Consider the following 14,294-nt stretch of genomic DNA (forward strand, 5'->3'; position numbering starts at 1 on the left):
GATTTGCACGTCTGCACACAATTCCACACGCCGGAGGGTTAGATACGCACGTTTTTACACAATACCACACGCTGGAGGATTAGATACGCGCGTCTGCACACAATACCACGTGCTGGAGGATTAGATATGCGCATCTGCACAGTTACACATGCCGCAAGATTTGATACACGCCTCAGCATACAGTACCACACGCGGGAGGATTAGATACACGCCTCTGCACACAGTACCACATGCCGGAGGATTACGTATGTGCCCCTCCACACAATGCCACATGGAGGATTATATACATGCCATTGCACACAGTACCATACGGGGGAGGATTAGATACGCGCCTCTACACACAGTACCACACTCCGGAGGATTAAATACGTGCATCTTTACACAATTCCACATGCCAGAGGATTAGATATGTGCGCCTCAGCACACAGTACCATAGGCTGGAGGATTAGATACGTGGCTCTGCACAGAGTATCACACATTATTAGAGCTTTACTCCAGGTTTCAATAGCAACTCAGCCATTTTTCTTCACTGCTTTATTTCAACTTTAAAGGGGCAGGGCACTGTGGATGAAATACACCAGTGCAAAACTGGACAATTCTTATGGGGTCACTACACAAACAAAAAATGAAATACACCCGTGCAAAACCGGGTCCTCCTGCTGGTTATTTATATATCTCTGTATCCATGCTGTAGATTTACATTTACAGATGGCCATACACATGACTAAAATTGGCTGAAATGATCGGTTTTTGCCATTTCAGCCAAAAATTGTTTAAAGTGTACAACAATTTTTCAGACATGAATAGTGCAGGTAAATATAAGAAATTTTGCAATATATCTTATTAAAGAAATCCGTTTCTTTCTCCATTTATCAAGCTGAGTTATTTTTTTTTACATAGAAGTCTATGGAGAAGAAGCAGGAAGCTGCTGGAAAAGACACACAAATCACTACAGCTGCTCAACCCTGCTACTCTGAGTGAGGGAGCTTGTCTGACACTGCTCTAGTTCAAGTTAAGACTACCACTGCATAGAATTAGTCAATAAACAACCTCATTTATTCTCCATAGACTTCTGTATGGAGACAGACTCTACATAAACAAACAGACTGAGTGAAGAGGAAAGAAGGCTAATAGGTGCAGAAGGAAACAGATTTCCTTAATAAGATATATTACAAAGTTTCTTATATTCACCTGTACTAATCATTTATGGAAAGTGGTTTTATAATCGGAGGTGCACTTTAAAAAAATTACCCCAAAATACCTGAGCCCAGTTTGGCTGACTTTGCTCTTATGGGGGTCTTTAGATTAACAGCCCACTCCTCACAACACACACTACTATACCGAGACAGTTGCTGTATTTCCAATGTCCTTTATTAGAGAACATAACGAAGGCACCATAAGTATTGAACTGGCATCAACATGCCCAGGTATTGCCCCATTATTAGTGTTCAGCTGGTGGGGGGCAACAGACAAGGGCGAGTGCAAAAAAAGTAACTATTAGGAACAAACAGTAACAGAAATTCATTCTTCTTCTTGTCGGACGGATCCCTGGCGCCCAAATCATTCAGATTTGTCCTTATTGTCCCGCCAGATGACGTAGTTCAGGGTGGAGGCCAGTGACAGCCAGGCGATGTAAGGCAACATCAGGTAGGCGGCCGTCTTGTTGATCGGATACCAGGACGCGGTTGTAAGAACGACCGTACCGGTGAGAAAGACAATGTCAACAAATCCCTGCAAAAAAGAAGGGAATTAAAGGGGAACTCCTTCATAGTGGTTGTCACTAAAAGACTCCCCCTTGACTAAAATTTTATTCAAAAGTAATATAAAAGATGATAGTCTATAGACAGTATCACTTACCCAACCAATTTTGTGGGCACCAAAGAAAATGGGAGTCCAGGCCCAGTTAAGTGCCAGCTGTCCGGCATACAATCCTAATGGGACCACGGCATCTTCTGTGAATCCGCCCAATTCCTTATAGATCAGGTACGAACCATAACTTAAAAATAAAAAAAAAATCATTATGACAACGTTTCTAAGAACCCTATAAGGGAATTTTGAGTAGGTGGGGTGGGGTGGGGGGTCCTCATCTCTTGACCAGAACAAATCGATAAAGAGTGTCTATCGCTATGGAGGAACCGTCCGATCCTGTATTACATAGATGATTTGAATGGACACTGTGTAATACTTAATTACACCTGTGGTGGCGCTGCAGGAGAAAGGAACACTTATTAGGGTAAGTTTTTTGTAGGCCAAAAAAAAATCTGCTTCAGGTTTTTGAAGCCGATTTTGATGCTTCATTTTAAGAGGTTTTCTAAAGCAGTTTATGAAGTGATTTTTGAAAAAAAATTACCTCAAAAACCTTAAAAGGTTCAGGCAGAATTTGCCGACGATAGGGCAGTTTTCTAGCTGAAAAAACAATCTGCCACTGCCCCTCCCCTCATGAAATGAATAAGGCTGAGTTCACACAGAGTTTTTTGGTCCGGAATTTGAGGCGGAGGTCGCCTCAGATTCCGGACCAAAAAAACGGTAGCCGCGACTGGATGCCAATGCAGTGCACCGGCATCTAGTTGCAGCACTCCGCTCCGGATTAGGCCCAAATGAATGGGCCTAGTCGGGAGGGAGTGTCTTCAGGTGGACGTCCGGCCGCGGCATCTGCCTGCAGAATCAGCATGTCGCTTCTTTTTTTCCGGGAGCCGGAACGAACCGCTCGCGGAAAAAAGAACTGACCGGCTCCCATTGATTTCAATGGGAGCCATTTTTTTTGGTAAGGATTTTGAGGCGGATTTCGCCTCAAATTCCTGACCAAAAAACTCAGTGTGAACTCAGTCTTGGGATAAGTTCACATGGGTTTTTTTGGATCGGAACCTGAGATGGCCTCCGCCTCAGGTTCCGATCCAAAAACCGGGTAGCCACGACTGAAAGCCGGTGCACTGCACCAGCATCCAGCTGCGCACTCCGCTCCGGATTAGGCGCAATGAATGGGCCTAGTCCGGAGGAGGGGGTGTCTTCAGGCCGAATGGCGAGGCGACTCGACCTGAAGAATGAGCATCTCGCTTCTTTTTTCCGGGAGCCGGAAGAAACAACTCCCGAAAAGAGACCTGAGGGGCTCCCATTGATTTGAATGGGAGCCGTCTTTTTCGTCAGGGTTTTGAGGCGAATACTGCCTCAAAACCCTGACCAAAAAACTCCGTGTGAACTTACCCTTACATTCTCAATTTTGTCAGTCTTGTACTACCTACCCCATGGATGTGTATAAAGTTGTCCACACTGGTCCAAACATCCAGTTAGGAGGGCGCCATGACGGTTTCACCAGGGTCTGGTACCACGTTTTGACTTCCTTACGGGTAATAAGACCTCCAAGTAATCCACCCACATGGGGCAAAAGAGTGAGACCGACGGCGGGCAACCAGGAAGGCATCGTACTGCTGGAGAAAGGGAGATATTAAACCAGCTAGAATTAGTTCAAAGCTCCTATGTAGGCCTATGTGTAAACATGGTGACAGACTACTAATGAAGCAAGCGTGGTCCCATAATGGAGTTGTGAGCTATTCACTTCCATGTGTCCTCAATGTCTTCATAACACCATCATAGTGGCCAACTCTCCAGAAAGGTTCAGGAGGCTCCCACAAAAATGGGCAATAAAGCCACTTTGTAATAACTTAGGCCTCATTCAGACAAACATAATGCAGATGTGTTTCGCGTGAACCAGACCTGGATCAGCGCAGGCCTTAGGGGTCCAGAATGAGCAGTTGTAATATATATGGCAGCTTTATGGCCTTCTGTATGCGGCCTACGTCCAGTTTTATATGGCGGAGATGTTTTACCCACAACAAAATAGTCAATTCCGATATGGTCACGGGTACCACGACCTGCACTGATACCACTACAGATCCCTTGTTACTTTGGGTTACTAGACCAATATTAACCTCATGTGAAACTGGTTTTACGCCTCCGCCATGTGCACGTATAGGGCCATGAATAAATAGACCAATGGCCAAGCCCAGACCTCAATACAAATAGGCCATAGCCTACGTTTTTACTGCCTCCTCATGGATCCGTGAACATCATGGTGGCGTTTATGGCCTATTCTCAGGATCTCAGGATAAGCCAGCAATACCTGATCAGTAGGGGAACGACACCCGGCCCCGAACTGATCAGCTGCACGGTACTGTCCCTGCACCTCAGCTCCCACTGACTTCAATGAACAATGAGACGCCATGATGGTGCCCAACCGCATAGAAGTGGTTCCATGCAGCTGATCAGTCCGGGGGCCACGTGTTGGCCCCATACAGATCCAGTTTTTACATGGTGAGGATAGGCCATAAAAACGAAGCCTGCACAACCCCTTTAAAAAATATAGATAAATAAAAATAATAATATATTAATTATTATTATTGTCGTATGCATATAGCCTAAGCCCTCACCCATTTCTAGCCCATCACCCCACATTTAGAGAGCCCCTAAAACCTCTTGAGCACATTCCTAAAGTAAGCACCCCCATACTGATGCTATCTCCAGCTATCCGTCATTCAGGTCCGCACGGAAATCCAAATGACAAAGAGCCCGTTTGCTAAAAAAGTGGAAACCTGCGGACCCCATAGATTATAAAGGGGTCCACTTGCTGATCTGCAACACAGACAACGCAGACGCCGGTGAACTGCCGCACTCGCCCATAGAGTTCTAAGGGCGAGTCCGTGCAGCGCCGTGAATTCACGGCCTTTGCAGACCTGCTCTATAAAGTACGGACCTCGGTTACGGCCCGGCCACACCACGGATAAAATATCCGGTGGTGTAAGAGGCCGCACTGAATATAATGCGTCCGTAATTGAAAACCCTCAATTGCGGACTTACATTACGGCCGTGTAACACCAGCCATAACATAAATGCCGCACTGGTTGCTGGGACTCATATTTGAAGTCCATAAAATCAGCATGTATTGAGAAGCCGAATTCCACACTGACAGGGGGCGTCCGCCCACATCAACCCTTTATAGATCAGAAGAATGCTCCTTCACTTCCAAGATAATCCCCATGGACGCGCCTTGCAATCTGTATTGTATAAGACGTCTCATAACACGCCCACCGGTATGGACTTATCTCGCACGAACAGCCATGTTTCTGGGTGTCTACCGTCACCAGCAGATAAGACTCCAGTACCTACACCCTGCGCCTAGTCAGGACTTGTAATGTACATGCACTTTGAACAGACTTAGCACAAAATCGCTGAATTGCGCCAAATCTAGACAAATGGCTGCAGTTTCTCTCTATCTGCTTCAATGGCAAAAAAATTTGCAAATCCGCAACGCATGCTGCAGATTTTATTATTATTTTAGATTTTTGTAGTATTTCCACATTTGTCATAAATCATTTCCGTGACTCTTCATAGCAACAGCTTATGCAACTTCTACCCAACCTATTGCAACCTATTGGGAGATGTTGTGTAAGCCGAGGGAGTGGTTTCCAGTTTACTATGGGTGTGGCGCAAGCGGCAGAGGAAAATGTGCACAGGAACAAGAAGAAAAAAAATTATAATAATAAAAAATAATAGCAAGATACAAATAATAATAAGATATAAAATAGTAAGAATAAAACATAATGCAAAGTAATAATCTAAAAAAATATAGAGAGTCTTAGGCCCGCTTCACATTTGAATTCGGGGAAACCTATACGCATTAAAAAGCGGTTACCTGGGAAGCCCGCGGACCCCATAGACTATAATGGGATCCGTGTGGGTTTCGCAGGAACCATGCTGCTTGCACGAATGTTTCGTGCAGAAACCACAAGGACCCCATTATAGTCTTTGGTGTCCTCATGTTTCCATTCGAGGGACTCCCCGAACGCAGATGTGAACCGGGCCTTAGAAATAAAAAATAAAAGTAATAATAATATATAAAAAGATATAAATAATATATAAAAATATGTAAAATAATATAATTAAAATAAAAAAATCTAACATAAATACAACGTATAAACTTTATAAAATAATCAATAGTTTGCAAATTGGGCAACGCTTTCTTTGTACAATGGGGATTACAGGGACAACCTCTCACAACCTCCGCCTGTGGTGACACTACAACTCCCAGCATGTCCTGACCATCAGAGACAGTCTGAGGTGCTTAGAGTTACAGATGGATGGTCACCGGCTGTCAGGGCATCGTAGTCACGCCAGGGGCGAGGAGCCTAAAACGGTCAAGGCATGCTGAGAGTTATAGTGACAGCACTACTGGAAGGCTACCAGCGGTCAGGGCATGCTGAGAGTAGTAGTTCCATGCCCGATGGAGAGCCTACTGCAGAGACATTGCAGCATTATAAGGTGGCGGTGCCATCCCCAAAGGCTCCCCTCTTAGGGAGCCTTCACATGGAGTAAACACGCGTGTATTTTTTGCAAAATACACATGTAAAAATATGCCTGTAGAATGTCATTGAAGTCAATGGGAGTCTTCTTTTTACACGTGTATTTTGCAAAAATACACGCGTGTTTACTCCGTGTTGCGCCCTTAGGGCAACAAAGGTCAATTTAGGAAGAAGATCTCACAAGGGAACAGCAATATCCCCACCCACTATGATATGATATAGAGGGGGAAGCATTTTTTTTAAAATTTATTTTCAGATTTTTTTGCAGTTGTTTTTAAATTTTTTAAAACAAATTCATATCAAAAATATGACAATGTTCTCCATCTGCACCCCAAGCATGGTCACTCCCGCCCGCTACTTGTGGTACTACAAGTCCCAGCAATGCAAGCTCTCCTATGCAAGTGAAAATCCTAAAATGGAGGAATATTATAAGACACCCCACTCACCTCTGCCACCTCTGATCTCCAACTGTCACCACTCAAAGGAGCACACACACTGTTTGCTAAGGAATGCGGCGATCATCTGACCAGGGGGCGGAGCCTCGTAGGAGGGAGACGCCCGCAGCGGCCATTTTAACTCAGGGCAAAACTAAAACCTGCCCTTAATACCGCGTCTTTACTTTGTTATATAACGTCCAGTCACCTAAATAGGGATATTAATTTACAATTGTGGCACAAATACGGACTATAGTAGTAGGTAGGAAGGTTAATGTCGCGGTCCGTGTTCCCGGGGGGAAAGCTTTGGCGGTGCACAGCTCACCCGGAAGTGTCCCTGAGGTCGGGGTGACACATGTGTTGTGTGGTCACGTGTGATCAGTCTGTAGCTCCCTATAGGAAGGTATGGGGGGCTCCTCAGTGCTCAGGTCATGTCTATATAGGAGGTTACTGTATGGGGGGCACAGGGTGGCACAGTGCCAGAGGTGGGCATCTAGTACTGAGAGAGGAAGGGGCCAACAGGAGGACATAGTCAGTTTATTGGAGGAGGCCGAGGTGGACAGAGAAGATGTAGCCAAGCGACAGCCCGCCAGGTCGCCCTCTGACAGCTCGGTGGTCCTGTTCCCCGGGCAGGGCAGTCAGCAGGTGGGCATGGCCGGGGGGCTCTTACAGTACCCCAATGTCAGAGCCATGTTCCTGGCGGCCCACAAGGTGCTGGGTTACGACCTGCTGGATGTGTGTCTCAAGGGTCCGGCGGACATGCTGAACAAGACCGTGCACTGCCAGCCCGCCGTCTTCGTCACCTCCTTGGCCGCCGCCGAGAAACTCAGCCAAGAAGATCCTGAAGTGAGTATAGCCTTCAGCTTCTGCTCTCTAAGATGCTGATCTCCGACTGGTGCAGAACTACAACTCCCAGCATAAGCTGATCGCCTCCATCTGTCAGAAGTTTTTGCGTTACAGTGTATCTGGATATCTCCAGCAGGCCCCCAAATTTTAGAGGATTTAAAGGGGGGCGAAATTTGCTTTTTGTGCTGCGACATATTAAAGTATCGTAAGCCAAGCCTCCTGATCTGCTTTTTATGTCCCTTTACATATCAACCCCCCACGTTATAATGTTCACTGCATTGTGTCCCCACTGTATTATGGCCCCATAGTCTAATGCCCCCCATAAAATGAAAACAAATACCTTGCCCTCTTCCCCTGTAGCTCACTCCGTCACACACGTGCAGGAAATCTGTTCCAGATATCGGCTATTACCACTTACCTCGTTTTCTTCTTCCTCCAGGCCGTGGAGAATTGTGTGGTCACAGCCGGGTTCAGCGTCGGGGAATTTGCCGCTCTTGTATTCTCAGGTGCTTTGGATTTTACAGAAGGTGAGAATGTTTATGGCTGTTTTATGGGCAGTGGCTGCCTACCTTATAGATAAATGATACTGAGGTTCCCCCATAAGACAGGAGCCGTCTAAAATATTTACAGTTTTATCAAATCTTATAGTCGTCACATTTGGTGTGTTCTCTATTGCAGCTCTGTATGCAGTGAAAATCCGAGCAGAAGCCATGCAGGAGGCGTCTGACGCTGTACCGAGTGGGATGCTGTCTGTGGTCGGGACACCGAAGACTAAGTATCATTTGGCCTGTGCTGAAGCTGAGGAGCACTGCAAGACATTGGGCATAGCAGAACCAGTCTGCAAGGTGGCAAATTTCCTGTTTCCAAATGGCAGAGTCATTGCTGGACATAAGGAGGTGAGAAACTATACAAGGTCATCTATCGATGTACACGGCATTGTGAACCCTGACAGAGAGTAAATCTGTCCAGTAGTGTATATCGCACTCCCACTAATGTGTACATTCATCTGTGAACATACATTACATTACTTATCCTGTATTATACTCCAGAGCTGCGCTCACTATTCTGCTGGTGCAGTCACTGTGTACATACATTACTTATCCTGTATTATACTCCAGAGCTGCGCTCACTATTCTGCTGGTACAGTCACTGTGTACATACATTACATTACTTATCCTGTATTATACTCCAGAGCTACGCTCACTATTCTGCTGGTGCAGTCACTGTGTACATACATTACTTATCCTGTATTATACTCCAGAGCTGCGCTCACTATTCTGCTGGTACAGTCACTGTGTACATACATTACATTACTTATCCTGTATTATACTCCAGAGCTGCGCTCACTATTCTGCTGGTACAGTCACTGTGTACATACATTACATTACTTATCCTGTATTATACTCCAGAGCTGCGCTCACTATTCTGCTGGTACAGTCACTGTGTACATACATTACTTATCCTGTATTATACTCCAGAGCTGCGCTCACTATTCTGCTGGTGCAGTCACTGGGTACATACATTACGTTACTTATCCTGTATTATACTCCAGAGCTGCACTCACTATTCTGCTGGTACAGTCACTGTGTACATACATTACATTACTTATCCTGTATTATACTCCAGAGCTGCACTCACTATTCTGCTGGTACAGTCACTGTGTACATACATTACATTACTTATCCTGTATTATACTCCAGAGCTGCACTCACTATTCTGCTGGTGCAGTCACTGTGTACATACATTACATTACTTATCCTGTATTATACTCCAGAGCTGCACTCACTATTCTGCTGGTACAGTCACTGTGTACATACATTACATTACTTATCTTGTATTATACTCCAGAGCTGCACTCACTATTCTGCTGGTACAGTCACTGTGTACATACATTACATTACTTATCCCGTATTATACTCCAGAGCTGCGCTCACTATTCTGCTGGTACAGTCACTGTGTACATACATTACATTGCTTATCCTGTATTATACTCCAGAGCTGCGCTCACTATTCTGCTGGTACAGTCACTATGTACATACATTACATTACTTATCCCGTATTATACTCCAGAGCTGCGCTCACTATTCTGCTGGTACAGTCACTGTGTACATACATTACATTGCTTATCCTGTATTATACTCCAGAGCTGTGCTCACTATTCTGCTGGTACAGTCACTGTGTACATACATTACATTACTTATCCTGTATTATACTCCAGAGCTGCGCTCACTATTCTGCTGGTACAGTCACTGTGTACATACATTACATTACTTATCCTGTATTATACTCCAGAGCTGCACTCACTATTCTGCTGGTGCAGTCACTGTGTACATACATTACATTACTTATCCTGTATTATACCCCAGAGCTGCGCTCACTATTCTGCTGGTACAGTCACTGTGTACATACATTACATTGCTTATCCTGTATTATACTCCAGAGCTGCACTCACTATTCTGCTGGTGCAGTCACTGTGTACATACATTACATTACTTATCCTGTATTATACTCCAGAGCTGCACTCACTATTCTGCTGGTACAGTCACTGTGTACATACATTACATTGCTTATCCTGTATTATACTCCAGAGCTGCGCTCACTATTCTGCTGGAGTTCTCCTGTACAATAGTTTTTTTTTTTTTTATGTTTCTTTCAGGCCCTTGAGTTCCTGCAGAAGAACTCCAGGAAGTTCTCCCTTGCACGGACTAAGCTGTTGACGGTCAGCGGGGCCTTTCACACCCCTCTCATGGCACCCGCTGTAGAACCTTTACGGACCGCACTGAAGACCCTGAACTTCAAGCAGCCGCTTGTAAACGTGTACTGTAATGTAGACGGGAAGAGGTACAGAAACGCTTCGGCTATTGAGGACCTCCTGGCCAAGCAGCTGGTGTCCCCGGTAAGGTGGGAACAGACAATGCACGCCATCTATGAAAGGAAACAAGGAACCAACTTTCCTCGGACCTTTGAAATGGGGCCGGGGATACAGCTGGGGACTATGCTCAAGATCTGCAACTTAAAGGCCTGGAGGTCTTACAAAAGTATAGACGTGTTTGCAAGTGACTGAGCCAGGGAAATGTTCACACACGTAGGAATCCTGCAATTGTCCTCCTGTCAGGTTCATTTGAATTCTTTTCATCAGTTTCTTGAAAAGTTGGGTGGCAACCAAATTTACAGTCGAGACCCAGCTTTCTCGGACTCTTAATGCCAAGGATGCAATAAAGGGGCGGATCCTATTGTAGAATTCCTCCCCCTATCCCCTTCTATAGGAAAGAGCAGCATATTTGAATGGCTGTCTGTAATGCTGCACTTCTCCTGTAGGGGCAGTCTTGTAGACAGTTTTATTGATGACTGGGCAATCGCCACAGAAACTCATATTAAAGGGGTGGCACTGCTTGCTCACCTGTGGTCATTGGGGGGTCTTGACACCCAAAACTCCACCAATCAAACCTTTGGCCGGGTTAAAATCTTTTGTAAAACAATGGTTGCATATTAAAGGGGGTGTCCAGGCTTACAGATGGATGACTTCTCCTTAGAATAGGTCATCCGTTGAAGGTCAGCGGTGGTTCTTGGTGTTGGACCCACACAGATCTTCAATTGATAAAGAGACTCCCACAGGATCAGCTGGGCTCATTCATTGGCAATACTCTATTTCCCCTGCAGGTGGCATTACAGCTGATATGACTAGTTTATTGCTAGCACGGCTGCCCCTTTAATTCCAGTTTCTGGTCACTCTGCCCAGTTATACCCCCATCCATCCTTACACAGAGCTATTAGCACTGCTAGTGTATCAGTGTCCTATTCAAGGGGGTCCGACACCTGATCAGCGTATTAAGCACAGCGCCACACGTTGCATAGTGGCTGGCAACGGTATTGCAGGTCATCCCCATTCACTTACCACATGCTGAATGACTGCGATGCCACTGGCCTCACTGGTGCATCAGTCCGTGTCAGACCCTCTTACGATAGGCCACCACTATTAAAACCCCTTTAATCATGTGACTATATTACTGTAGATGATCTGATCTTGCACATGGCACTGACTGTTGTATTAAAGTCCTGTTTTCTATATACTGTGTCTGAGAGAACAATGGTGTAGTCTGGTGGTAAACCCTGAGCAGTCCAATGGTGCACAAGTACAAAGGAACGTATGGCCGAAACGTTCTACCAGGTACCCCATAAGAGTAAGTCGCCCAATGTGATCTTTAAGTTGTCATAGCTAAAGCTGAGAAGATGACATTGGAGAAGTTTGCGATCCACTGATTTTCAGAATATAAGGAAGTATAGATATAGAAGGCTCGAACACCTTGGGCACGGCCCAGAGATTTCTGATAGAGGAAATCTGATGGCGATCAAAGGTAATGGGCGTAGAATACTGTGCAATTGTGACACCTGCAGGCCAAATCCAGTACTACATGGTATCCCCAACTCCTAGTGCTAGGATATGCCATTATTATCAGTGGGGCCGATTCTGAGAGCAACGAATTTAGCCCCGTCACTGGTTTTTCTTGCTCAATGACACTCTGGATGCCCACTACAGTTAACCGCACAGCCACGTGACTAGGGGTGCCCCTGTACTATCAGTGATGTTGACCCAGAGGTCAGACCCCCACTGATCCTAGCGATATATCACCACTTTATACCATGGGAATAACCTTTAAGACAGGTCATCCATATGTGATCACTGGGGTCCGACATTATGTTCATCAGTCACATGGTACAGCAGCAAGCGAATGGGGCTGAGCTGCAATACCAAGCACAGTCCCTATGATGTGTACAGTACATTCACTGCGATCTCTTCAACCAGCTGATTGTGGGGGTCCTGGGTGTCAGACCCCCATGATCTCAAAATGATGACCGGTATATAAGTCCCAGTAAACCCCTTTAATATCACAATACAAACCCTATGCTTTTATATCTGGCACTTTGTATGTTGCCTCTTGGTATCTCCGTGGGGCACCATACTTATTCATAGCATTAATTCTCATAGTTAAGAGAAATATGGTTAAATCTGTGTCCTTCCCCCTCTGGCAGCTTACAATATTGTCTTTTCTTCTTCTGTAGAAGGAGCTTGTTACAATTTTTATTTTATACATATATGTAATCCATGAGCTAAACCAACTTTGTGTCCCTGTCTAAAATCATACAGTATACCCTCATATCACTGATTGAGCCCTATCTTACGGGTTCTTCTTGACTTATCCTCCATGGTCCACACTTTGTGTTAATTTTTTTAAAATTTTTTTTGTTGCATTGGAATTTTTTTTTGGATTCTGACCGCGCCGTCCCCCTTCTCGCCCCCGCAGTCTCGACTGTTATTATGTAAACATTCTGAGGTTTCACTTCCTGATACTGGATTATGAGGAAGTGTCCAGTATTTACAGCATTACATGTGTTTTGTTGTAAACCTCTATATGCTGTGGTCTGGTACTGGGGCTGATGGCGTCGTGTCCGCCACGATTCTTACATTTTCTGTTTACCTGGATCGAGAGAGAGTTTTTTTTTTTCCTCTTGTCTTGGTTTTTGGAATGAATCAGTCTCCTTCCCCTTCTGGCAGCTGACAATATATCTTTCCCTTTTATTGCTCCTGCAGAAGGATTCGTCATTTATATCACCATGCTATCACAAAGGCCATCCCTTGGCCGAACTTGATGGACCTATGGGATTTTTTTATGTTTTTTTTCAGCTGTAATGCTAACTCATGTCTGCGCTGGAGCCTCTGTTGGTCACAAAAACCAGCAGAAATCAACACTTTCTCTCTCCCACTTTCCAGCTTAGAAGGTGGACACGTACAGTATATGGTTATTGATTATATGGGGACCATAAACTGGTTGGGTTGAGTTAGTCCGGGTTCTGCTCTTTGTCGTCCGGGTCCACCAGAAAGCCCAGCGCAGATGAGAACCCGGCCTCAGTGATAAGCGTCTATTGTAATCCCGCCACATCCCCTTTAAGTAGGGGCTTATATTATGGGTACAAAAGACCTAAAAATCTGTATTCTGTTGTTCCCATACCAACCAATCACAGCAAAGCTTCCATATTTCAAGAACAGAATACAAAATGGCCGCCGTGCTGTTGTTGGTTGCAGTGGGCAACTACTATTATCTCCCCCCTGTAATGCATGGATGATGAATACACTGACAAGAAATCATTTATTTAACATTTGATTCACAGATTTTGGGGTGAGAAGGGGATGGCCTGCATTCCTTCACTCGGGGGGTACACGATGTCCGGCCGTACAGACCTCACCAGGGACGTTACACAGGAAACCCACAATCCGTCAAAAAAGGAAGTTATTCAACAACCACCAAATCTTAAAATTTATCATAAAAAATTTTTTGGTAGTGACCCAGCACTATAGATAAAGTTAGAGATACAAAATATTCCAGTGTATAAATGGCACCGCCAGGGTGGCCCGCGTCGACCAAAGTCCGGCCGTGGCCTCCTCTACAAGTTCAGTCATCCAGGCCCAGCTTGATGACAAGTCCGAAAACTGCAACCAGCGCAGCTAGAAGCAGAAGGTTGGGGTAGACGGCTACGGGGTCCCTCGTGGATACCTGCGAAGACGAATTATAGGATTATTAGAAGGGGTGGGCACAGGGGTGACATGCACAGTCTGTAATGGGGCCCCCACTTCTCATGTACTATCTATAATACTGCTGTCTTC

General features: G+C 45.2%; 2 protein-coding genes across 3 annotated transcripts; one reads left to right on the forward strand and one right to left on the reverse strand.

Moving 5' to 3' along the window:
• Nucleotides 1-1,353: 1,353 nt before the first annotated feature.
• On the reverse strand, nucleotides 1,354-6,877 carry TSPO (translocator protein). 2 transcript variants are annotated; one of them, XM_075276457.1, is made up of 4 exons: nucleotides 6,800-6,877; nucleotides 3,240-3,425; nucleotides 1,858-1,996; nucleotides 1,354-1,731 (listed from the first exon to the last, which is right to left on the reverse strand). In XM_075276457.1, the coding sequence occupies exons 2-4, from the start codon at nucleotides 3,416-3,418 to the stop codon at nucleotides 1,561-1,563; spliced, it is 489 nt and encodes a 162-aa protein (XP_075132558.1). In that variant the 5' UTR covers nucleotides 3,419-3,425; nucleotides 6,800-6,877; the 3' UTR covers nucleotides 1,354-1,560. The 2 variants fall into 2 exon arrangements, with proteins under 2 accessions (XP_075132558.1, XP_075132559.1); XM_075276458.1 differs by having other exon boundaries at nucleotides 3,240-3,422; nucleotides 6,800-6,868.
• Nucleotides 6,878-7,144: 267 nt separating this feature from the next.
• Nucleotides 7,145-11,626, forward strand: MCAT (malonyl-CoA-acyl carrier protein transacylase). The gene is made up of 4 exons (XM_075276459.1): nucleotides 7,145-7,633; nucleotides 8,073-8,160; nucleotides 8,312-8,529; nucleotides 10,290-11,626. The coding sequence occupies exons 1-4, from the start codon at nucleotides 7,193-7,195 to the stop codon at nucleotides 10,695-10,697; spliced, it is 1,155 nt and encodes a 384-aa protein (XP_075132560.1). The 5' UTR covers nucleotides 7,145-7,192; the 3' UTR covers nucleotides 10,698-11,626.
• The last annotated feature ends 2,668 nt before the right edge of the window (nucleotides 11,627-14,294 follow it).

Source organism: Leptodactylus fuscus, chromosome 5 (assembly GCF_031893055.1).
Source record: "Leptodactylus fuscus isolate aLepFus1 chromosome 5, aLepFus1.hap2, whole genome shotgun sequence".
Classification (NCBI taxonomy): Eukaryota; Metazoa; Chordata; class Amphibia; order Anura; family Leptodactylidae; genus Leptodactylus; species Leptodactylus fuscus.

What these genes read in the sequence shown, in the direction of transcription:
- TSPO (XM_075276457.1), bottom strand. Translation starts at nt 3,418, where the DNA reads ATGCCTTCCTGGTTGCCCGCCGTCGGTCTCACTCTTTTGCCCCATGTG. An exon ending in ACTTTATACACATCCATGGG is followed by an intron (nt 1,997 to 3,239) that starts GTAGGTAGTACA and finishes TTTATTTTTAAG; the next exon opens with TTATGGTTCGTACCTGATCT. An exon ending in GTGCCCACAAAATTGGTTGG is followed by an intron (nt 1,732 to 1,857) that starts GTAAGTGATACT and finishes TCTTTTTTGCAG; the next exon opens with GGATTTGTTGACATTGTCTT.
- MCAT (XM_075276459.1), top strand. Translation starts at nt 7,193, where the DNA reads ATGGGGGGCTCCTCAGTGCTCAGGTCATGTCTATATAGGAGGTTACTG. An exon ending in TCAGCCAAGAAGATCCTGAA is followed by an intron (nt 7,634 to 8,072) that starts GTGAGTATAGCC and finishes TTCTTCCTCCAG; the next exon opens with GCCGTGGAGAATTGTGTGGT. An exon ending in TCATTGCTGGACATAAGGAG is followed by an intron (nt 8,530 to 10,289) that starts GTGAGAAACTAT and finishes TGTTTCTTTCAG; the next exon opens with GCCCTTGAGTTCCTGCAGAA.